This window comes from Staurois parvus, unplaced genomic scaffold (genome assembly GCF_062004578.1).
Source record: "Staurois parvus isolate SC_StPar_1 unplaced genomic scaffold, SC_StPar_1.0 ptg000207l, whole genome shotgun sequence".
NCBI classification, from domain to species: domain Eukaryota; kingdom Metazoa; phylum Chordata; class Amphibia; order Anura; family Ranidae; genus Staurois; species Staurois parvus.
In genome coordinates this window covers 9,382,521-9,406,056 of record NW_028318003.1, presented here as the reverse complement: position 1 = coordinate 9,406,056, position 23,536 = coordinate 9,382,521, and the positions used below count along the sequence as shown (strand labels likewise).

The 23,536-nt window shown below is 42.1% G+C and overlaps 1 protein-coding gene across 7 annotated transcripts in view; it reads right to left on the bottom strand.

Moving 5' to 3' along the window:
* LOC149461278 (myosin-10-like) overlaps nt 1-23,536 on the bottom strand; it is a 293,209-nt gene that overhangs the window by 123,701 nt on the left and 145,972 nt on the right. For all 7 annotated transcript variants that reach the window (XM_089678625.1, XM_089678626.1, XM_089678624.1 and 4 more), the window contains exon 2: nt 19,409-19,770. In XM_089678625.1, the coding sequence (XP_089534751.1) occupies nt 19,409-19,750 (342 nt within the window). In that variant the 5' untranslated portion in view covers nt 19,751-19,770. The remainder of the gene's footprint in view (nt 1-19,408; nt 19,771-23,536) is intronic.

The following is a 23,536-nucleotide window of genomic DNA, read 5'->3' as shown; positions in this document are numbered from 1 at the left end:
TTGTCGGTCTTTTTTTTGTTTATATTGCAAAAATATAAAAACCGCAGAGGTGATCAAATACCACCTAAAGAAAGTTCTATTTGTGGGGGAAAAAAGGACATAAATTTAATTTATGCAGAGCGTTGCATGACCGCACAATTGTCAGTTAAAGTAACGCACCGCTGTATTGCAAAAAATGGCCTGGTCAGGAATGGGGGTAAATCCTCTGGAGGGCAAGTGGTTAAAGAAGAAGTATGGCCAAAGTTTTTTTAGCCCTACTTCTTTCATGGATCACAGGAGCGCAATTCGTTCTGCACATCTGTGACCTGTTTTCAGCTGACAGCAGGCTAAAGCCCACTATTGGCTGGCGTCTCTCAGCGGCTCCAGGCTCTAGATTGATCCTGACTTTACAGCCAGATGCCACCCAGATGCTTGACTGGCAGCTGGCTTAGCCTCTCAGCACACAGCTGAGAGCCTGTGTCAGCTGCTCCCACCCCCTCCACAGCCTGGCACAGTGAGTGCTGGAGTGGCAGAGCAGAGAACCGGTGACTGACAGTCACTGCTCTCTGCTCACCGAAGACCAAGAACTAAGCGATCAGCTCACTGAAGACAGAGAACTGAGCGATCAGCAGTCTTTGATCACTCAGTTCTCAGTCTTAGAAGCAGCGGCAGACAGAGTCAGCATCGACCTAGGTGGGTACTTTTTTTTTTTTTTAAAGAAACCACTACTTCTAATTGAATGTATGAGGTTAATGTATTACATTCATTTTTAAACTGCTTAAAACTACATTCACATCAGCTGCTTGCAAAACAATACAAAACCATTTTGGTATGCATTCCCTCTACGCTATGGTAGTTTTGTTGCTATAAAATAGGAACGCCTTAAGAATGTTTGTCTGCTTTTCCCTTTAATATTATAAATGTACTCATGGTTCACAAACTCTTAGTGGCTCTTAAGTTTATTTATCAAATTCTTCAGATGTTTCCCTCTGGAAATCTATTTAAACTATTATAATTGTGACTACTGCAAGAAGTTTGAGCTATGGTAAGCATTTTTGCTCAATTATTGTAATTATCTAATGCTCATTGTTGGTATGTCCTGATGTCCCCCATGCAAATAGAAATACAATATTGAACTTGAAACCTCCACAGCAGGAAAAACCATAGTTATTGCCAGTTGGTACCCAATGTAAAGACGATGTGTTCACTGCATGGTCAAAACTCTCAACTTGACCCGACAAGGCAGTGTAAACTTTTCAGTGACCAGAATGGAGACAACTCAAATGGCTTATTATAGACTGTGTCACTTTATAACCATACTGCTCTTCTTGATGCTTTACAAAAATGCAGCATGTGGGCCAATGGGAGACCTCTTCTTAGACATAGATGCCCAAGGCTCTGAGCTCCCCAAAGCCACAAGACAGTCAGACTGGGTTATATATTTTGTAGTCCAAAATGTGTTATAATTTACCAGCCCAAACTTTTTCTGGTCTGATGAAGTAGGTAAGAGTTATAAACCCAATTTTCTATTTTTTTTTTTTGCCATCTGTTTCCTGGTAGGGACATTTACCCATACCTACCATCCTGGACAGTAATGTACTATCCCCGAGACACAACGGGAAAGTGGAAAATGTCCATTCACTTCATGTTTTTATGACAACTATACATTTTATTTTTTCCATCAATTTCTGTCTTGGTGACATTATTTTGGTGGAAGTGGTTGTCATGACAAATAGAGACAATGAATCTTTCCAATAAGACAAAGACAGCAAAAAAACAAACAAAAAAAAACAAACTTACATTGTTTTTAGCCATTCCAAGACTTGCTGTCCCAAATGGAAGTGAATGGAGATTTGACCAATAGGGACACAGAGGACACTAAAAAGCTGACAATAGATTTAGAAGATCTGCTGTATCAAGAAAAAAATAAACAATTTGACTGGAAATGCTCTTTATGTTCATACAGCAGCAAGTGAGCAGATTCTGGGCTCAAAAGAACAAAAGCCAAGGGTTTAATTTAATCCTTCTCAGTGCTGAAAGATTTATTTTGGGTGGAGTGGTCCTTTAAGTGATAAATCACTGGATTATTGCAAACAATGTCACCTACTATGTTACAAATATTTGATACTCATTCAATTATATATAACTTTGTATCATAAACAGCTGTCATTTTTTATTCCAGAAAACACTTTTTCATCCTTTGTTGAAACTTAATACTGCTGATCTCATCCATCCCACACGCAGCCACTTCCTTTTTAAATGCATACAGTCCAGAAGTATTGTAGCTGTATGTCATTGTTCAGGATGGGCTTCTTGATGGTGGAGAATGCCTGACAGTTGGTATGGCCACTTAGTATTCATTGGAAGCACATGTAAAAGGGTAACAATGCATAAGAGCAAGGGGTAGAAAGGTACATAGCAATGTCACCCTATAACAGGAAGTGCCAAAATAAGGACCTTCATGGCAGGTTATCCAGGTATTAATGTATTAAATGCTGTAGATTTAAAATGATTGAAAAACATATTAACATGTAAAAGATGCGTCAATATGATATTTTATTGATTGGTTTATATGTACTTTAAGACAAGCAGGTTGCCTAAATCAATATGTTCTTCAAATATTAACTCAATTAATAAATGAAAGTGCATCGCGTGTTATTTTTATTCATATTTAATGTGGTTAGTCAGCACTTCTTGTATGTAAATCAGGTTCCCAAAGTTAAGAACGTCCATGCTTATATCTGTCCAATGAGTAATAGAGAAGATTTAAGTGTCATCACATTTTTAACACTGTTGTTTAGGCCTATTTCATTGCCACAACATGTTTTTTTAGGGACTCATCTTATGTATTCTGAAGCTTTATTCAACTTTAAACACCCTTCGCTTGTCAACTCCTGAATAGTAGCCAGCAGGTTTGGCTACAGATCAAAGACTGAACCTTGCAATTGAAAGATAATATTAACCAAAAAAACTCCTCACCTGAAAATACAATTATCACTTTTACTTCTATGCTTGTTTGAATCATGGAAAAACTGTAACCAGCAAGTGTTACAATTTGTGGAAAAGATATATCAGGTGTTTTAGCTCTAAAAACCTATTATTCTCTAAATAATGACAAAGTGCTTTATTTATACACATTCTTAATAAACAGGTAAATCCAATTACTTTTATATTGCAACTAATTATATAGTATATTTAAAGGATAAATTCACCTTTTCCAGAAAATGGCCTGTGCAATAAAAGGGACCACTGTAGGTATTTATTTCTGTGCAGATTTGTTAAATGTGCATTTATTTTATTGTCATACCTGTAGGCCATTTGGCTCCCCGTGGAAGGCCAGCCGAAAAACTCCCAGTTAGCAATCCTTACATCCTGCCTTGTGACTAGAACATGAAACCTGTTGAATACTAACCTCCAGCATTACATAAGTAAAAACCAATGGTTTTGCATCCTAGCAGCAAGGCAGGACGCGTCGTGGACATAGCTAATTGGGGTTCATTCGGACTGCCTTCCGGGGGGTCCATTTAGCCTACAGGTATGACAATAAAATTAATGAACATTTTTTAAAAAAAGCTGCACAGTTTTTCATATCTACAGGGGCCCCTTGATTGCATAGACTATTTTATGGAAAAGGTGAACTTAGAGCCTAACTCCAGAATTAAATTGGTTGTAAATTACTGACATAAAATATGAACAAAGCTTATCCCTCCATAGTGTGTCTCAATCCAGAGTACTAAGTGTAATTTCTGTCTGCTGCCTTGTTCCTCTGCTTTCTAAGGCCCCATGTACACGGGACACGTCTGAATGATGGAAACTGACTGCTGGAAAATGTAGGTAAAAAAAACGTATGTTTAGCCACGTTTGCATAATGCGTTTATAAGCGTTTGTGTTTAGAAGCGTTTTTTAAAGATAAGCACAGGAGAACCTCCCAAATGCCCAGAATGCACTGAAAAGTGGTAAATTATTAACTATTTCAGACTGTTTCAGAGAAATACAGAGAGTAGAAGCAGAGACAGCAGTGTGTGTTGAGATAATTAGGTGGGAGTTGCTCATTAACATTTCTTTTGTTTCCAATCCAAGGGTAGGAAGGTTGTCTGATGGAGCGAGTCATTAAGGTCACCTGACAGGGGGTCTTCATGAGGAATTTGAGGTGTGAATGGTCATTAACATATCTTTTGTTTCCAAGGGTAGGAGAGGTCTGAGGTGTGAATTGGTCTTTCCAATGTGTAACAAGTTTGGTAGGAACATCCTGTGTTCAGTGTTTTGTACATCTGTGTACCTTGAAAATGCTTTGCATGCATTTTTCCTGATGAAAAAAGGCTCTGGACAGCATTGGGAACTGTAAGAGTTAAAAAAAAATGTAAACCGCAAACGCTTATAAATGCGATTTGCCAAGTTTAGACGTGTTTACAAGCATTTTGCGTTTAAAACGCTGATAAAATCAACTGCTGAACACAAGTTTTCTGCGTTCAAAAAAACGACTGTAAACTTAAATGCCTGTAAATAACTGTAAACGAAGATGTGTACATGGACACATAGGAAAACATTAGGGTGAGTTCAGGGGCTTCTGAAAAAAACGCTGAACAGCTCTTAAACGTGAGTTTATCAGCTGCAGTGTACATGAGCCCTAAGTCACTTCTAACAGGTTTTCATGACACCAAGAGATAAAAAGGTGACAGGGTAGGGATCTCTAGCACATAGCCTGTGATTGACAGCCTCAGCTCTGTTCCTGTATGGGGTGGTGTGTCCCTTCCCTCCAATCAGATCTAAGCTCTCCTCCTCCTCAACCCCTGCTTTCTGAAACTTCAGAAAAGCTGTAAAAATTCTGGGCTTTGAACAACTGTAAAGAAGATAGCGCTACAAAAAAATAGGTACAACTTATGTAGGAGGATTTGTTTCATCTCGGTGCATCACCTGTGGTTACTCGCTTCACTGGGTATATGTAAGGGTTTATAGCTGCTTTTAAAAAATGAAATGTCCAGCACATCTGACAATAAAAAAAGAAACACTTCCACTGCAATAATAATAAAAAACATTCCTATTCTTACCTGTTCTGTGCAATGAAATTGCACTGAGCGGCCCTGAACCTCCACTTCTTCGCTCCTGGCTCCTCCTCCCTGGCTAGTGCCCCAATAGGAAGCTGCTTCCCATGGGGCACTCATGTGGGCTTGCTCCCAAGCCTCGCCGTCTGTGTCTTTGGAAACAGATGGAGAGACTTGGCCTCGCTCCCTTGTCACTGGGTTTGATTGGCAGCAAAATCCTGTGACACCCGGAAGTCAGAGGAGAGAAGAGCTGCAGACCTGCACATTGCTGGATCGACTGAGGGCTCAGGTAAGTATATGGAGGGGCGAGGGGCCAATACTGATGCCTAAACATGTTTTACCTTAATGCAAGGAATGCATTAAAATGAAAATGTTTAGGCTTTAGAATCACCTTAATACATCTTCTAATTTGATGATTATCCTACTGCTAAAACAACCAGTATGGGTGATAAGTTATTTCGCATTGCCTGTTGCAAATGTGGAAATTTCAGAACTCATTTTCAGAGTTCCAAAAAGATATAGTAAATTATAAAATGGTTTATTCTGCAACATTTACAAAAGCTATAATACAAGTTTAGAGTGAAATGAGCAAACGTTTAGGAATGCCAAGCAACCTTGCTAATATAGCCTTTCCTTTGTTTGTGCTTCAAGAGGTGACATCATAGGCCCAGGACAATGTGAACATGCTCTGTTTACATTCAGCTTGTCGTGTCTGCACTGTAACTGCAGACATCCATGAGAACAAAGCAAGCACCTGCTTCACATATAGGCAAAAATCAATGTTTTAATTGTCAAGAGCCAGAAGTCATTTTTTTGTAAAGTGAAATGCAATTATGCACAGACTGCTAGAGGGCAGCTTCTGCATGAGGTTAGCTAACCCTTGCCCATCATCCTATTGCATGTCATTTCAAACAGCCAGTTGTGGATGACGAATGCACATAGTACAGGACATCAGTGGGTTCACACGTGTGGTGCGGATTGAAGCTCTGTTTACACAGCTAATTACCACAATAGTTGTTCAGCGGTTCAGGTTAGGTTTAGATCAGGTTCAGGACAGGCTTAGATCAGGTTTAGGTCAGGATTTTATCCTGTTCACAACTGATGACATGTACAATTTAGAAATGGTTCCAATAGAGTCAATAGCCTGTAATCTGCAACCAAACCGGACGACACTGCTCAGAAATCAGCGATGACTTGACACAAAACTAATACACATAGAGAAATGGGAAAGAGATATGGGAAGAGAAATAGAGGAGGAGGAGCAGAGGAAAATGCTCACATTAATTCACGAAAATATTAGCATGAGGGAAGTAGAAATAAATTATAAGTGTTTGATGAGATGGCACATTACCCCTAATGTGGAGCACAAGATGAATAAGGAAATTTCACGGTTATGTTGGAGAGGTTGTGGAGAGGAGGGCACGTGGTATCATATGTGGTGGGAGTGTCCAGAAATACAGGTGTTTTGGCGGAGGATAGTTTATTTGATAGGGAAAATCACTAAAATCAACATAGGATTAGACCCAGAATTATGTCTCCTCCATATCTCAGAACTTCCAGTGAAATCATATAAGAGATCGGGGATATGGCATTATCTGACCGCAGCAAAGAGCCTGATACCTAGGTTTTGGAAAAAAAGAGAGGTGCCAACTGAGGAGGATTGGATGGGCAGAATGAATCAGATCTGTGGGACAGAAAAACTGTATTATATGCATATGGACAAGATGGAGATGTATAATATAAAATGGAAAGGATGGGAAGAATATAGAGAAAAGGTGAAATATATGAAGATATAATACCCCTGGAATTGGATTTAGAAATAATAGAAATACATGGTGTAAAGGTGAGAAGAGAAAATGTAGAGTGGGGGAGGGAGGGGGGGGGGCATTGGGTGATTGAGGGGAGGGCGTGGGAGGGGAGAAAGGGTAGAGGGGATTGACATAAATAAATAATGCAAGTTGGAAGATACTGTTGTGATTATCATTTTAATAGAAATGTCAAAGTGATTTGTATTTGGATTGAAAAATTAATAAATATTTATAAAAAAAAAAAAAAGAAATCAGCGATGACTCTTTTTCAATCCGCACTGCCAGTGCATCGGATGTATGTGAACAGGCACCATAGGAAGTAATGTTATTTCACATGTCATGCGGATAGGCTGGAGTTCAAACTGCATCCAATCCACATATATGTGAACCGGCACTTAAGGATGGGTCCTGAACAGCATGCATATTTCCCCACTATTTGGGTGTGGTCCCTTTAAGGGGGACATTGTTGAGTACTCAGGGGTTCTCACCCATGCAGGGTGAGGGGTTTCAGGGTAGACCAATTAGAAAGGAGAGGACTGGCTGGCAGTTCTCTCAGGACTGGTAAGTCCTCATTTGGAACCTGGAATTCAGTGGCTCGAAGAGATTTTGGGTGGGAAAGAGCCTCTAAATCCTCATTACAAGGACTTTGGGTCCCAAAAGGGTTATCTGTCTGTATTTAGAGTCCAGAAAAGGAACAGGAACCAGCCAGCAGGTGTCTGTGAGGTGCAGTGGAATGGTTAACAGCTACAGTATGTGTAAATGTGAACTGTCTGGCAACTGATACCGTGCTTGCTGAGCTCCTGTGGCCTTTGTGGCACCCTAAAACAGATGGGAACCTTAAACCCTGGTATGGGAGTGGTATACTGGCGGTGAGCCATTGTGTTGTTTTTCATGATACCACAACTTTAGACTTGTATTTTCTTTGCTGAAGAAAGCTGTATATTTCCCTGACTTTTGAAGAAAGAATAAATACGGTGTTATTTTTTTTAAAAACTGATTGGTGATCCAGAGCTCCCCATATTAAAACATCTAGAGGGATATTTGATACCCTTATCAGTCTTCCTGCTCTGCAGATATGCACTCTTTATGCTGTAGCTAGGGAATGCCTGCCTCTATCAGTGTATCATCCCCAGTCATTGTTTCAATGTACTTCATCATAAAATCATCATTTATGGCTTCAGGCAATAAAGACATTAAATCAAACTGCTACGTGAAGCACATACCTTTTATGTTCCCATTCTGGTGTTATAGTACAGGCTGCAGAAAGCTGGTTGTAGATCAAATTAAACAGGGAACTTGAAACACAGCTTGAGTTAGCAAATAAAAGGGGGAGAACTGTAGTATCCTTATCAGAATCAAGAAAACCTGATAAACGCTGCCCACAATTCAACAAGGGTTCCACCATGTTGAGGACATCAGGAGATATCTGATGGAAGATTTAACCAGCTTTCTTAGAGGGACTACCAGTAAATTTACCAAGATGTGGTTCTATTGGTTGGACTTTTCCAATTCAGTGGAATATAAACAAATAATGATTGACATACCTTCATAAGTACCGGGGAACCTATAGATAGACATTGTTTGTGCTAACGTCTCCCCAGCTCTTTTTTAGGCTACCTAAAGACTATAGGGCCTCAATATCTCTGTTTGTTCTGGACTCCTTCTTGCCTGATGCAGTTCCCTTATACCCTCCCCCCCCCCTTTCCTTCCTTCCTTACATCTTTTATGTCTTCTTCTGTCACTTTAAACTGTACCCTGTATGCGAGATTGAATCGGAGATCAGGCTCTTAAAACCCTGATTGCACTACTTAGGCCATAACTCATCTCGGTCCAGGCACACCTATTTCACAGTTTAGTACTTTGCAGTTTGACATGACGTTTGGGCTTATATCCCCCACTGGGTCCCTCCCCTGGTGGGATTTGAGATTATATTGATATGCTCTTCTGCTTCATCTGTATACTACATGTTACATAGTTAATTTGGTTGAAAAAAGACACAAGTCCATCGAGTTCATCCAACAGAGAAAACACACACACACTGAAAAACTCCTTATAAACTATCCAATTCCCAAAGCTGTTCCAGAAGAAAGCAAAAAACGCCAATAACGCATGATCCAATTTGCTCCAGTAGGGGAAAAAAATCCTTCCTGGTCCAAGAAACAATCCGATATTCCTTGGATTAACTTTACCTATAAATATGTTAAACTGCTGCCTGTGTGTTCTCTGAATTTGACTGACCTTAAGCAGTTTACGGCCCTTTTTTGTAATTTCCTTATACACTTCTATCAACTTTATTCTCTGTAAAACTGTCTTTATAAATAAAGAATGCATAAAAAAATCTGATATTTTTTTTAAATAAAAATACAAACTTATTATGTTTACTTGCTCTGTGCACTGGTATTGCACAGAGCAGCCTTGCACCTAGTCTTCTGGGGTCCACTGCCAGCTTTCTTGGTTCCTCCTCTTCTGTGTTTACCCCCATAACTAGCTTGCTATAGAGGCAGACATGTGGGCTTGCTCCTGAGCTGGGCTGTGTGCATCCATAGACACACACAGTTCAGCCTCACCCTCCACTCCCTCCTCACAGGATTTGACTGACACCAGCAGGAGTAAATGGCTCCCGCTATTCTCATCCAAGCTTGTGAATGCAGAGAGAGGAGAGAGAAGGACTGAAGCCGGGCACAGAGCTGGATTGATAAAGGACTCAGGTAAGGTTGGTAGGGGGGGGGGGGGAGCGGGTTGGAACAGCAACTGGAAGGTTTTTTTAATTTTAGTGCATAAAGGTAAAAAAAAATTACCTTTACAACCACTTTAATCAAGGGGCACAAAGATCTCATGCACACAAGGCATTGTGAGGGGCAAGTAGGGTGATTGGGAATTCTGAAATGCTGCAGAACTGGAAGTGAGAATGGCAAAATAGCTGCAGTAATCTATACATGGGCTTATCTGAAATGTCTTACTAGCCCCCAGAATCCTTGCAGGACAGCTGCAGTCAACCACAGCACTACTAGTCTACTATTTGGAACACTTACAGACTTTTTTTAAACCTAACTATGGACTCATGTTATTGGAGGCTACAACTCCGGTAACCTGTAGTGTATCGCCTATTTCCATATTTTTCTTCATGTTACAAGGTTTTCTGTGAATGGAGTAGAAGAGGGGAGAGGGGAGAAGGGCAGGAATGCAACATGATTTCCCCTTCTCCATTCACAGAACAGCATGTATTCTGGGGAAAAATAAAAAGCTTTTTGTACTGTAAATGGGTGTGGAGACGGTTGTGATGCAACTGGAGCCCTTCACTGTCATAGCCACATTTCTTGTGAACACGTGTTGGCTTGCAACAAGGTATAAATTTTACATTTATGATTTTTTTTCCCCTGGAGTTGTACTCACAGGATTCGAAAACATTTCCACAATATAAAAATAAAACAGTCATAGCCTAAATTTACGCTGTAAAGTCATCATTTGTTCTTGTACATTCTCTACATTTCCGAATGCTCAGAAAGACTCTTCTTCCCCCACTAAAGCTGTTTACAGACAACTCCTTTAATTGTCTGGTTTCTATAGCTCAGCAGGATTCTAGGTTGGTGGAATCTGATACTGGAGCACACACCTGCGTCCATTACTGCCTGTGTGCTGTCATCTTCCACTGCACCTTCACAATAGAGCACACTTGATGGCTTGTGACAGGTAAGACAAGACTGAGCAAGGGCAGGGCCTGATATGCCGTCTGCAGCTGGCACAGTACATGGTGGAATGGACACAAACTGTGACACCAGAAAAATCAATATAGTTAGTGGACTGAGTCTTACCAATAAACTAGAAAGAGAATGTGTACAGAATGTGTTGTCTACCATACCACAATCAGAAAAGGCTGTGTGCACTATGAGGGATCGCAGAGACTGGGGCAATGTGCAATGGTGTGTTACTGAATGCACATTCATTTGTCTTGTGTTAAAATAGAACTAAAGGCAAAACTTTTTTTTTTCCATGTTGAACACAGTAGGGAAGGCGTATAACCCCATGTAAGTTTTTTAGCCATCTGTGTCCTATTGGGGAGACTGCCCTTCACTTCCTATCCCATTGTTAAAAACAGGAAGTGGGAGGAAGTCCCTCTAGAGTCAGGCAATGCCTGGCTGTCACCAGATCTAGTTCCCAATTGCTGACATCAGCCCACCACTATAAGAGGAGAACGCCAGGTCCAGTGCAACCTGCTTTATATCTGAGAGGCTTCCACGGTGGTACTCGGGGCTATCCCAACAGAGACGACCACTGACCAGACCAACACCAAGAGGGGGAGAGTCCGTTACAGGTGGTTCAGCTCATCCATCCCATCCCATAAGAGGGACCTCTGGTTATTGATTATATGCGTATATAAAGATACGCATCTGGTGAGTGCGTATTTTAACTATTTTATCACCTCACCACCTGGAATGTGAAGTCACTAACATCTCCTGTAACCATCACCCATCACAGTCTGTCACCATTTTTATACATTTATTTTAACATATTGTGATTTTATTTATTCACGATCACATGTTCAGCTGGTTGATGGATTGGAAGTATTAATCTGCATTTGTTTTAGCGCTGCACTTTCTTTTTAAGTACCGTAGTTTAGATATCCCCTCTATTCCTGTTCTGGTGACAACACAAAATTTGGGATTTTTTTCACTTTTACGCTTAGGCTTCATGCACTCGGGCTTTTGGAAACACTTTTCTCCTAGCAGGAGAAAAGCAGCTTCATAAACATGCCTAAGCCGCATTTTTGCAAATGCATTTAGTCGCCTTCAGGTGCATCAAGCACTCGGGCATTTGTTTATTTCATTGGCTAGAAGATTCATTTATTCAGACCATTGAAATGAAAAAAAGTGCTAAAATGCGCTTAGGCACGTTTACACGTTTTTAGATGTGTTGGGCATTTTTCTGTCCAAAAGCTCATTTCCTGAACGAGATTTGGGTCTGTTCAGAATTCTGCCCCTAAATGCCTATGTGTGCATGGACACACAGGGCATGATTTACTAAAACTAGAGAGGTCAAAATCTGGTGCAGCTGTGCTTGGTAGCCAATCAGCTTCTAACTTCAGTTTGTTCAGTTACCCTAGGTCAGTGGTCGGCAAGCCGCGGCTTGCGAGCCACATGCGGCTCTTTACACATTTTAATGCGGCTCTTCTGTGTGCCGGGTGCCCGCTCCCCTCCCTCCTCTCGGGCGGCCGCCCCAAAAGTCAGGACTCTGCAGCTAGCCCAGCAATGGGCAAACTACGGCCCGAGAGCCGTATACGGCCCGGCGGACGTTTTAATCCCGCGGAGCGTGGCAAACATTGGCTGTCAGGATGTAGGCGGGGCAGCGTGACGAGCTCCTCTCCTCTCACAGTCCGCCCTGAAGACCGGAACGGCGCGGGAACACGGCGAGAGGAACGCGCGGAGCAAAGGTAAGTGAATTGACACAATATGGGGAATGAATTACTATAGGGGGGATGAATTACTATAGGGGGGATGAATTACTATATGGGGGATGAATTACTATATGGGGGATGAATTACTATGGGGGATGAATTACTATGGGGGATGAATTACTATATGGGGGATGAATTACTATATGGGGGATGAATTACTATGGGGGATGAATTACTATATGGGGGATGAATTACTATGGGGGATGAATTACTATATGGGGGATGAATTACTATGGGGGATGAATTACTATGGGGGATGAATTACTATATGGGGGATGAATTACTATGGGGGATGAATTACTATATGGGGGATGAATTACTATGGGGGATGAATTACTATATGGGGGATGAATTACTATATGGGGGATGAATTACTATATGGGGGATGAATTACTATGGGGGATGAATTACTATATGGGGGATGAATTACTATATGAGGGATGAATTACTATGGGGGATGAATTACTATGGGGGATGAATTACTATATTGGGGATGTATTTTCAGTTTTAAAAATGTGGCTCTCAAAATAAATTTCAATCGTGGTTTTGGCGAGATTTGGCTCAGTTGAAAAAAAAGGTTGCCCACCACTGCCCTAGGTTCACATCTGTGCGGGTGGTGCCGCTGCGGATACACACGAAAATCCATGCAGCCGCACCACCCACACAGAGAAATGCGGACCCGCAGGCGGGTGCCATTAGTTCTAATGGCACACTGCCCGCACTGGAAAACGCAACCGTACTGGGAACTGAGGACTTCTTCCCTGTGTGTCACAGGCAAATTAATGGGCCCTCGTGCCCGTGCCAAACGCAACCCGCACGGCCGCATATATGTGAACTGGGGTCAAGTTTTCACAAAAAAACCTGGAAGCTGATTCTGGTTTCTGTGCAGACCTGCACCAGATTTTGCACTCTCCAGGTTTAGTAAATCAACCCTTAACACAGAGGGGAGTTCATGGGCAGAAAAACAGTCAAACGCCTATAAAATAGGTAAGTGATAATGGTCTCCAGGACAAATAGAGGGGATCCTTCTCCACGCTGTCCAAAAATAAATAAATAAAGACGGCCTTTAGTTATAATTTAAGGCAGCCCATTAGTTTTACATGGGGTGCTAAAGACGTAAAGCATTTTCACACCACAAGGAACAGATGTTTCACATCTATGCATTGTGGTACAATAAAATGCAAGAGTTGGGCTGTGTTGTCCGGGTACCATTTAAAATGAATTACATTGTAATGCACTGCGCTATGTTACAGTAATGTATAGCAAGTTTTATTGCATAGAACCATAACGTCATAGTTTGAATGGGCCCATAGACAACAGTCATCAATGACAGCTGGTGGTTCCAGCAGTAACCCCAATAGGACTCACAGAGACTGTACATGTCTGATCTTTTAAAAGGACACCAGAGACTCAAGGACTGCTCCCCCGCTCCCCATTAAGGATTGGCACATTTGGGGGATAGGAGGGGGGAGCGGGTACCCGAATTTGGCAGGTACCCGCTCCCACTTCCGGTCCGATCGCTAGCGGAAGGTGTCCTCCCTCCCTCCCTCCCTGTAGTCTTTTGGGACACGTGACAGGTCCCAGAAGACTACGGGGACCATTCATGAAGAGCAGCGCTACGCGCGCATGTGCAGTGGGTACCCGGCTGTGAAGCCGCAAGCTGCACAGCCGGGTGCCCACACTGTAGATGACAGCCTCCTGGAATACAGGATGGCAGGTGAAACGAGCTGCGGGGGGGACTCACCATGGGACCGAGGGACAGGTAAGTGGCTGTTTTTTAAAAGTCAGCAGCTACAGTTTTTGTAGCTGCTGACTTTTATTTTTTGACAGGGTGAGTTGAACTCCACTTTAACTGCCTAGCCACCACCACATGTACATTTACCGCGGTAGGGCAGCTGCTGTGCGCTGGATCACGTAGCTGGTACATGATCAGCACTTCCGGGTAGGGCGCGCTCGCCCCGGCTGTGCTGCGATTTGTTACAGCACATGACGATCAGCGGGTCCCAGTCACGTAGCTGCATGAAACACTTTATTTTTAGTGCAAAATTTAGAGGGATTCTCTTTTTGGTCTAAATAAAACTTTATATCAAAACCTAATTTTGACCTAAGAAAAATACAGCTCATGACTGTGTAGTAATCCGCACGTCTCACATCACAGACCTGAGACCTGGGGTTTTAGTGCAGGTGTTATCTGAGATCCTGTTTTCGGAAGAAGCTCATTACATTCCATAGTATCAGAAAGACAGCAGCAAGCTAATCCACCTGCCTGAAGTACAAGTCTGGGCAGGCTTCCACCTGTCTATGGCACACAATACTTCCATGAGGTCATCAGAAAGCAGGTCTACCAAACCTTGTACTGGAATGTGGAAAGTAAAGGAAATGACAGGATTAATGAAGCGTCAGCTCTGATGACACTAGTCTCTGCCATGTAACATTAAAGATGGGAAATCAACACTGTAAAGAAGTACAGGTATTAGGGATAGGCAATCCTCAGCGCTTCAGCTGTGGTGAAACTACAAACCCCATCATGTCTCTGCCTACAGGAGCCATGCTTATGGCTGTCAAAGTCTTGCAATGTCTCATGGGATTTGTAGCTTCATCACAGCTGGAGTGCCGAGGTAGCCTAATCCAGTGAATTTATGGCATTTAAGGTGAACCTGTGCTTTGCCCATGCAGGGCAAAGGAACACGTTCACGTAAAGTAGAACTAAAGGCAAAAATAGAAAGATTGTGAACAGGCAGGCTTTTTATTGCAGAAGAGACATGGAACGTTTCTTCTGCAATAAAATACACCTACCTGCCTGTTCACAATCCCTTGTATGAATGTACACAGAGGTGCACATGTGCAGGTCAATTTAATTTCTGGGAAATCGCTAGTATGGGGGATTCCTGAACTACTGCACATGCACAGGAGTGAGGGACCTCACAGGCATTGGACAGTTGGAGTTTAGAGGAGTATTTGTTCCACTTTAAGTGGTAGTAAACGGAAAAATCTTTTTTTAAAAATTGCTGACAGACAGGACATTTATGACAGAAGAGACCATGTCAGTCTCTTTTGTCATAAAAGCTTTTTCCTGCTTGTCAGTCGTCATGTACACTTTGTAGTTCAGTGTGGATTGACAGCCCCTGATCTGTGCAGCAGCGATGTGACATCATCGCTGCCCAGCCATTCAACCGCTGAGTTCTTCTTAAATTATGACAGTGGGCACAGGGAGAAGATCCACCGCCCGTTGTCACAGGGAGGGGGGAAATGGAGGGAGAGGCTGCAGCTGCTGGAACAGTTACATGTTCCACCCCTAAAAACAGGTAGAACATGTAACATGTTCCAAAAGGTGAACCTATCTTTTAACACAGCTCCCACCCCCCTTCTAACTCTATTCTAAATACCCTGTAGAAGGAAGATGCTTATGGTAACCAATTTTCAAGGCACTCAGGTCTGGTTACTTGACCTCCCCAGTGTGTCAGAGGAAAAGATGAGAAAGCCCGGGCAAATGCGCAATATGGCCACGCCAATTCACGCAAAGCAGTGCGCATGTGCATAGGCGGACGACATGTAGTAAAACATTCCTGTGCAGAAAACACACCAGCACACGCAGGGTGCACTAATTGCTGACACTCAGTGGCCTTTATAAGGACTGCAGCTCTGCGCAGTGATTGCTGGATTATCGTCAGCCCCTCCTGTTCCTGAGTCTACTGCTGATTACCCATTACCAACCCAGCTTGATCCTGACCTTGTTCCTGTCTGCTGCTCTGTGTATGACCCCGGCTTGATCCTGACCTTGTTCCTGTCTGCTGCTCTGTGTATGACCCCGGCTTGATCCTGACCTTGTTCCTGTCTGCTGCTCTGTGTATGACCCCGGCTTGATCCTGACCTTGTTCCTGTCTGCTGCTCTGTGTATGACCTCGGCTTGATCCTGACCTTGTTCCTGTCTGCTGCCCTGTGTATGACCCCTGCTTGATCCTGACCTTGTTCCAGTCTGCTGCTCTGTGTATGACCCCGGCTTGATCCTGACCTTGTTCCTGTCTGCTGCTCGGTGTATGACCCCGGCTTGATCGTGACCTTGTTCCTGTCTGCTGCTCGGTGTATGACCCCGGCTTGATCCTGACCTTGTTCCTGTCTGCTGCTCGGTGTATGACCCCGGCTTGATCCTGACCTTGTTCCTGTCTGCTGCTCTGTGTATGACCCCGGCTTGATCCTGACCTTGTTCCTGTCTGCTGCTCTGTGTATGACCCTGGCTTGATCCTGACCTTGTTCCTGTCTGCTGCTCTGTGTATGACCCCGGCTTGATCCTGACGTTGCTCCTGTCTGCTGTTCCATACTGATCCTGGCTCTGGCTACTGACTACTGTACCCAGCCTCCGGGATCCACGTGTTCTCTGGAGCAACGCATCCTGCAACTGGAGCACCCATGGGTTCCATCTCATTAGGCATTTCCAAGCAGCAACACCACTGGCAACCCGTGCTTCTTTGGGCACTGCACCTCCTGTTTCCACTTCAGGGGCGCACTGCACTTAGCCGTAAGGGGAGCCCTCTCTCTATTACAGCCTCCGGTCAGGTACGTGACACAGTGGTCGGCTGCCAGCAAAAAAAGATGGCTGTGGGCCCGCTTCAGATGAGCAGTTCCGAAGCTAGCTGGGCTTGGGCTTGCAGGCAGGGCTCAGGCTCAGGAAAGTAGAGGGAGTCGAGAGCAGAAGTGGAGAGGAGAATAGGATCAAAGCAGAAGAGTCGGAGGAACATTTGATTGAGCCCTGCCCTCAGTGCCCCCACTGCCCTGCACCAGAACATTCTTATGGAAGAGATCAGTGACAGCTTGAGCCAGTCCACACTCTGTGGGGGCAACGAGGGAAGCGGGGTCCGTTTTAAGCTTAGTTAGATCTAGCCTGGACATTCACTTTAAACAGCATATTACTCAAACTGTTAATCCAAATTAAGAATATTCTTGAACTATAAAAGTGTTTTAACAAGAAGAATGTGAAAAAATAAAAAGATTGTCAACAAGCCAAAAGAATTTCTGCCACATGGGATATTACATAATAGCGTCTCTCAGGGTATTCAAACATTAGTATCTGCAACTTTTTCTGCAGGTTGTTTTCTTTTGCATTCTTTTAAATGCAGCAAATATATAATAATTATACATTAGAAGTTGCAGATATGTTTTTGTTGTATTAACCGCATTTTATAGAACATGTACTAAGGTAGCCAAAATTTTGCATACAACTGTATGTGTGAACTACAGACAATACCACCATCAATCTTATCTCAATGATTAGTTGCCTCCAGTGAAATCTTGATCATTGGCATTGGCAAAATCTCAAGACCTGGCCAAATCCCACAATTTCCTCAATGCTACATTAAAGGAATCGAAGAAACTTTCTACTGTTTAAACTAAAATAAATAACTTTTTTGTTTACCTAGTGTGTCTGAAAACCATTACAGTTTAAAAAAAAAAGTTTATTTTTTTGTCATCAAAGAGGAATTTCCTTTACTTCTTTCCATTCATTAATCCAATTATAGGTATAAAAAGAAATCTTCATCTTTCGAAGAAGAGTAACACTCACATGCAGGGGCGGACTGACCATTTGGAAACTCGGGCACTGCCCGAGGGCCCGGGGTCAGTAGGGGGCCCCATGAGATGCCCCTGGTACCTTTTTCATAGGCTTTTTTGAGTCTGTCAAGGACACAGGGGCCCCATGATCCCCTATTGCCCGGGGGCCCCATGAGTTGTCAGTCCGCCCCTTACAGTTAATTTCAAATATTTGTTTTTGGCCTTAATTGTCATAGGCTCTAAGGCTCCATTGCCAAGAACTGAGTGAATCAGGAATCAGTGATACAGGAAAAGGACCAGGAAATATTAATGTGACTCTTTCAGCTGAACAACCAAAGACAAGCTGTTGACGGTAATGAAAAGCAGGTGCCTAAAAGTGTCTGGACATTCCTCTGGCAGGCATTCAGTGCCCCTGTTCTGCCCAAAGTTCTTGGTAATTTTGAACCTTGCCTTCTCCCCTCTTACCTGCAACACATTCCTATTGGCCAGTGAGGCAGCCTGTTATAGTAATGGTTCATTGGGAATGTATGGGGGCAGAAGGGAGTGCATAAGCACTGTTAATCTAAGAAGTGCTGAAGCTTTTCCCAATCAGAACGGTCCAGCAATCAGGCAAAGAAGGGTGAAGCAGTTTCAGGTATGCACAGGAACGTCTACGTCAGTGACCTGTTTTGTTAAAGTGATAGGGTCATTTAAATCCCCACACAACTGCCATTCAATGCTATTTTAATCATGGTAGCAGAAAACAGAGGCCTATTATAACAACTTAAACTGGCCCTTTTCAACCTTTTAAACATGGAGGAACCCTTGAAATAACTTTAAGGACTCCTGCCAAAAATGATTATACATATACATCTCATAGTTCATTAGCGTGATGGTCGGTAAGATTGATGTTCCTTACATTTGTATTCATTGGGAAGATTCTTCCACTTACAGATAGCTACAAATATCATTGGTGTTAGTTGTTATTTATCCGAGAAGCAAAAATTGCTCATTGCTCAGGGAACTCTTAGCAACCTCTGAAGCAACCCTAGAGTTCTGAGGAACACAATTTCAGAAAAACTGGCCTAAACTCTTTAAAGCTCATTTCCAGACAGCAGCTAAAACCATGTCTTCACCGTCCTCTTCCTTTGATGAGGGTCTTACTTTTCAATGTTTACTTACCTTGTCCCAGCACAATTTTTTTTCTATTTAGTAGCTGGAACCAAGAGGAGGAGTCCACAGACACAGAGGCATGGAGAAATAGGTAAAAGATTGGCAGAGTTGTGTTGGACAAGGCCCTTGACAGGCATAGCTTGTATGCACTGCACTACCTCCCGTACCTGGTCTCTGCCTGATGGAATCACCGCTCCTCTACCGGAACTGCAACATGGGCAGTAAGGAGACAAAAGACAGCAGTGGCTGGTATCAACCACTGGATATAGGAACACCGCCAGCCAGAAAATTCACCTTTTTTGATGGGTGAAACATAATTTTATGTCAAGCATACTGCACTCTGCATGCAATGATCAATGTTAGTGATACTATGTCTGATGTGCACTTTTCGTTAAAAAAAAACAATATTTTTACACTACGGTATTACTCACATAGATGAGTCCAGAATAATAACGATCCTTGAGATTGTGAAGGACAGAGGCTTCATTTAAACAGGTCAACTCTGCCATATCCTCGACCTTGGTGAACTTTGGTGGATTCATCTTCTGAATGTCATCCTTGTTGACAGACACTTTTTTACCATTCTCAGCCAACTCCACCACCACTTCATCGCCTCGCTCTTCCTTGATGCTAGCTGCTTCAAACCCATGTTTTTCAGAGGGCACCCACACTAACTTCTTTGCTGTCCAATCGGCTTGTGTTGCCGTGATGCTCGTAGGATTTCGATCCACGAAGAGGTAGCGTTCTGCATCATCTTTACCTCTAGATGACATCTTGGAAGCCAGTCAGGTTCCTAATAAAACAGATACAAGAAATCAAATGTTAGAGCATTTTAAAAGACACGATCATCATATACTGCAAACATTTCAGTTCATTTTATTGAAGAATTTAAAGTTATTTTTTTCAGAGTATTAAACGCATTTGTTTTATTTGAAACTGCTTAAAGTGGTTGTAAACCCTTACATATACCCACTGAAGTGACTGGCCTCAGGTGATAAAAAGAGATTACACAAATCCTCCTACATAAGTTGAACCTTCTTATCTGCAGTCTTCTTTTCTCTACATCTGTTCAAAGACCAGAAATTAAAGCGGAGTTCCACTCAAAAGGATTGGAACCTTTGGGGAGTGGGGGGGAGGGGGGGCGGGTACCCGAATTTGACAGGTACCAGCTCCCACTTCTGCTGCAATCGCCTAGGTGAAACGGAAGTTGTCCTCCAACCCTCCCTCCCCGAAGTCTTGTGGGACACTTGACAGGTCCCAGAAGATGACGGGGCCATTCAGGAAGCACAGCGCTACTCGCACATGTGCAGTGGGAACCTGGCTGTGATGCCACAAGCTGTCACAGCTGGGTGCCCACACTGAAGATGCCAGCGCCTGGAATACAGGACGGCCAGTGAAACATGCTGCGGCAGGGGCAACGCGGGATCCTGGGACAGGTAAAAGGCTGTTTTTTTAAAGTCAGCAGCTACACTTTTTGTAGCTGCTGACTTTTATTTTTTTACAGAGTGAGTGGAATTCCACTTTAAATATTTGTCTGAGAGTTCAGAAAAAAGAGGGTTGGAGAGTTGAAGCTACACTCTGCAGAGCTGTGAGGAGAACTGATTGGAGGGAAGAGACACTGCTGGAGGTCCCTCCCTGTCACCATTTGTCTCTTGGTGTCAGGAAAACTTATCAGAAGTGATTCATGCAGATAGCAGAGCAACAATACAGCAGGCAGAAATGACACTTAGTCCTCTTAATTGAGACAAGTACACACTATAGAGGGATATGCTTTGTTCATATTTCATGTGTGAGGTTTACAACCACTTAAAATTTTTTTTTTTTTAATCAGCACCAAGTAGAAGGCTGTACATTTATTACAAACAGATGTCTAGCCTCCCTAATGTATATGCTTAAGCTTTTTTGTAGATATTAACAAGACATTTACCCCTTTAGAGGCTGAGCTTCCAGTCCAGTAAATACACTGTATCTAGACAGAATTTCTGAACTTCAAAAGACTTACTTCATTATCAGGTTTTACTGCATAGACAGATAACAATGGAGATTACCATGTTTTATAAGACAGATGCCTGTGATATGAGCACCGGTCCTTTGCACAATGCAAGAAGAGAATAAGTACCGTAAATAAGGTGATTTAAAGAAATTCCCACTACAGGCAACTGTGTTTCAAACAGAAATTTGAATTTTACTGAGGCATTTAGGGAAACAAAAAGCACTGGCTGCATTAAAAAGGTAACTTTTAATAAAATCTAGGTTATATGTGCACATGGGTAGTAATAACCACAGCTTTGTTGAGCATGGTTTCATTAAGCAAGAGTAAAACTACTGAAGATCTTCACAAACTCCCACTGTCGGCTGCATTTACTTTGCATACAGATGACTGAATCTGTGACTGAACAAGAGTAAGAAAAAAAAGCACTTGCAGCATCAGCTTTGTGCACACCTTTTTTCTTTATCAATACATACAGTTTTTGTATAATTTAAACTTCTTGTACATAGATTAAATTGATAATGCACAAAATATAATATGATATGAGTTAGAGACAACAAATCAAAAATTAGGTAAGAAAGAGGAAACACATTGTAAAACAAAGTATTGTTACACCTACCACAAAGCTTTAATATAAAAATGAATGGCTATTAAACAGACAGATGTGTTTTTAAAACTGCTAAACTTTTGATAGTTAAACTATATATTTTTAAGGTATACAATATTTATCAGACCAAAAATACTTTTTTTTTTTTTTTTTTTAAGTGCACATGACCCCTGTTCTCAGCTGCAAGGGACTTGGAGAGGTGTGGTTGGAAACTGCAGGGGACTGTGTCAGCAGAAGGCAAAGAAACAGCAGTACACTGAACTTCTCAGTGAAGAGATGTACAGGAAGGTGAGTCGGTACAAGTCTGATCAGTGGAGGACAAACAGGCTTTGATTCCAGTAGAGCCTAAAAACTGACTACGTTGGGATGTGTGTGCTGCTATGCCAAGTGTGGTCAGTTTGAAATAGCAAAGTAGTGAGAATAACAGGATCATCAGGTATTTCATGCAAAGGAAGCAATGCAAAGACAACAGGATATTTTTTAACATGGTGCATTAACATTAACAAGTATATGGTACAACAAACACATATCTGAAAAATGAAATGTTGTGGTACCAAGTACAGAGTCAACTGCATTCGCCCCCTCTCCAGCCTGGACTTCCAGTGAGCGCTGGAGGAGCAGAGCAGAGGGCAGCGACTGACAGTTGACAGAAAAAAATGTTCCTTTACAATCATTTTAAGGATGAATTACTCCTGCATGACTGTAGAAACAGAACTTTTTTTAAAGTTCATTTTCTGCTTGTTAAGCATATGTAACTTGAATATCCATAGCCATGACACAACTACAATTTAAGTGCCAATTTGTTACTAAACATTGCAGTTAGTTCAATGTTTGATGTATCACATTTTTTGATGAAAATATGTAGAAAAAAAGCACTTTGTCAGCTCCTGCTAGATAAAAAGCTGAAGACCTGTGCTGTGACTTATTACATTACAGAGGAAGGAATATTGCAGGTACAGTAACGTTTGTAAATGTGTGCCAGTTGTGCTACAGCAGTAACAAAAGCAATATATAGTCTATGGAAAAAAAAATCTGTTGGAAAATCTAGCTCAGTCTCTCCATGCTAAGGAAGTACGTGTTCCCTCGTATAACAATGACCTATGTGTGTGAAGTTCATATAAGCCCTAGTGGTCCCTGACTTCTCTTTGACTGACTGGAAAGCTTGGCATTAGTAAATGGAAAAAATCAGTTCACAGTCACAGAGTTGCCCACAGACCATACCATACCAGAGCAGCCTCATGGAGGGGAGCCGAGGACAAGACGTAAGTATAGGAAGTGTAAAGAACAACACAATTATCATATTTATTTATGGTTATATATAGGAAAGCCATAGTTTATTTTATTTCTTTTACTTAATTAATGGCATTCCCATGATGCCCAACACATGGCTGTAAGAAAACCTGTGGCTTGTTCATTTTTATTTTGATTTTAACTGAAAGTTAATGAGCTCTGGGTAGCACTCTTTAAATTATTAGTTGTTTTCCCCATGGCTGAGCAAAACCACTGCTGTCCTCATGGTCCTCAAAAAATATGCACAGAAACCAAACACGAAGGGTAATATTACATTTTCTGAAGCCAAGTAACCCAGTATTTGAGTAAAAGGTAAATATAAATTAAATCATCTCTGCTACAGAAAGTACTATGCAACATAATAAAACCTGAACCATTCATTTGTATAATTAACACTGTCACTAATGACCGTTTTACACAAGCTATCTATGATCCTGCAAAGAAAAGGGGTCTTCTAAATCTCCCAACACTCTGAAACAATAGTTAACAATAGCTGAACCAATCAATCATGTCCCCAAAAGTCTAGTGAAGACGTATGTCATTGTTATGTCTAGGAGACCCCTTTCACTCTAAAATGTTCAGAGAATCAGCTCCTCTTTTTCACATTTTAAGGATCTGTTTGATACTCTATGGGAGAAGCTGACCGACATGAGCAATGCAAGCTGTTCTTTC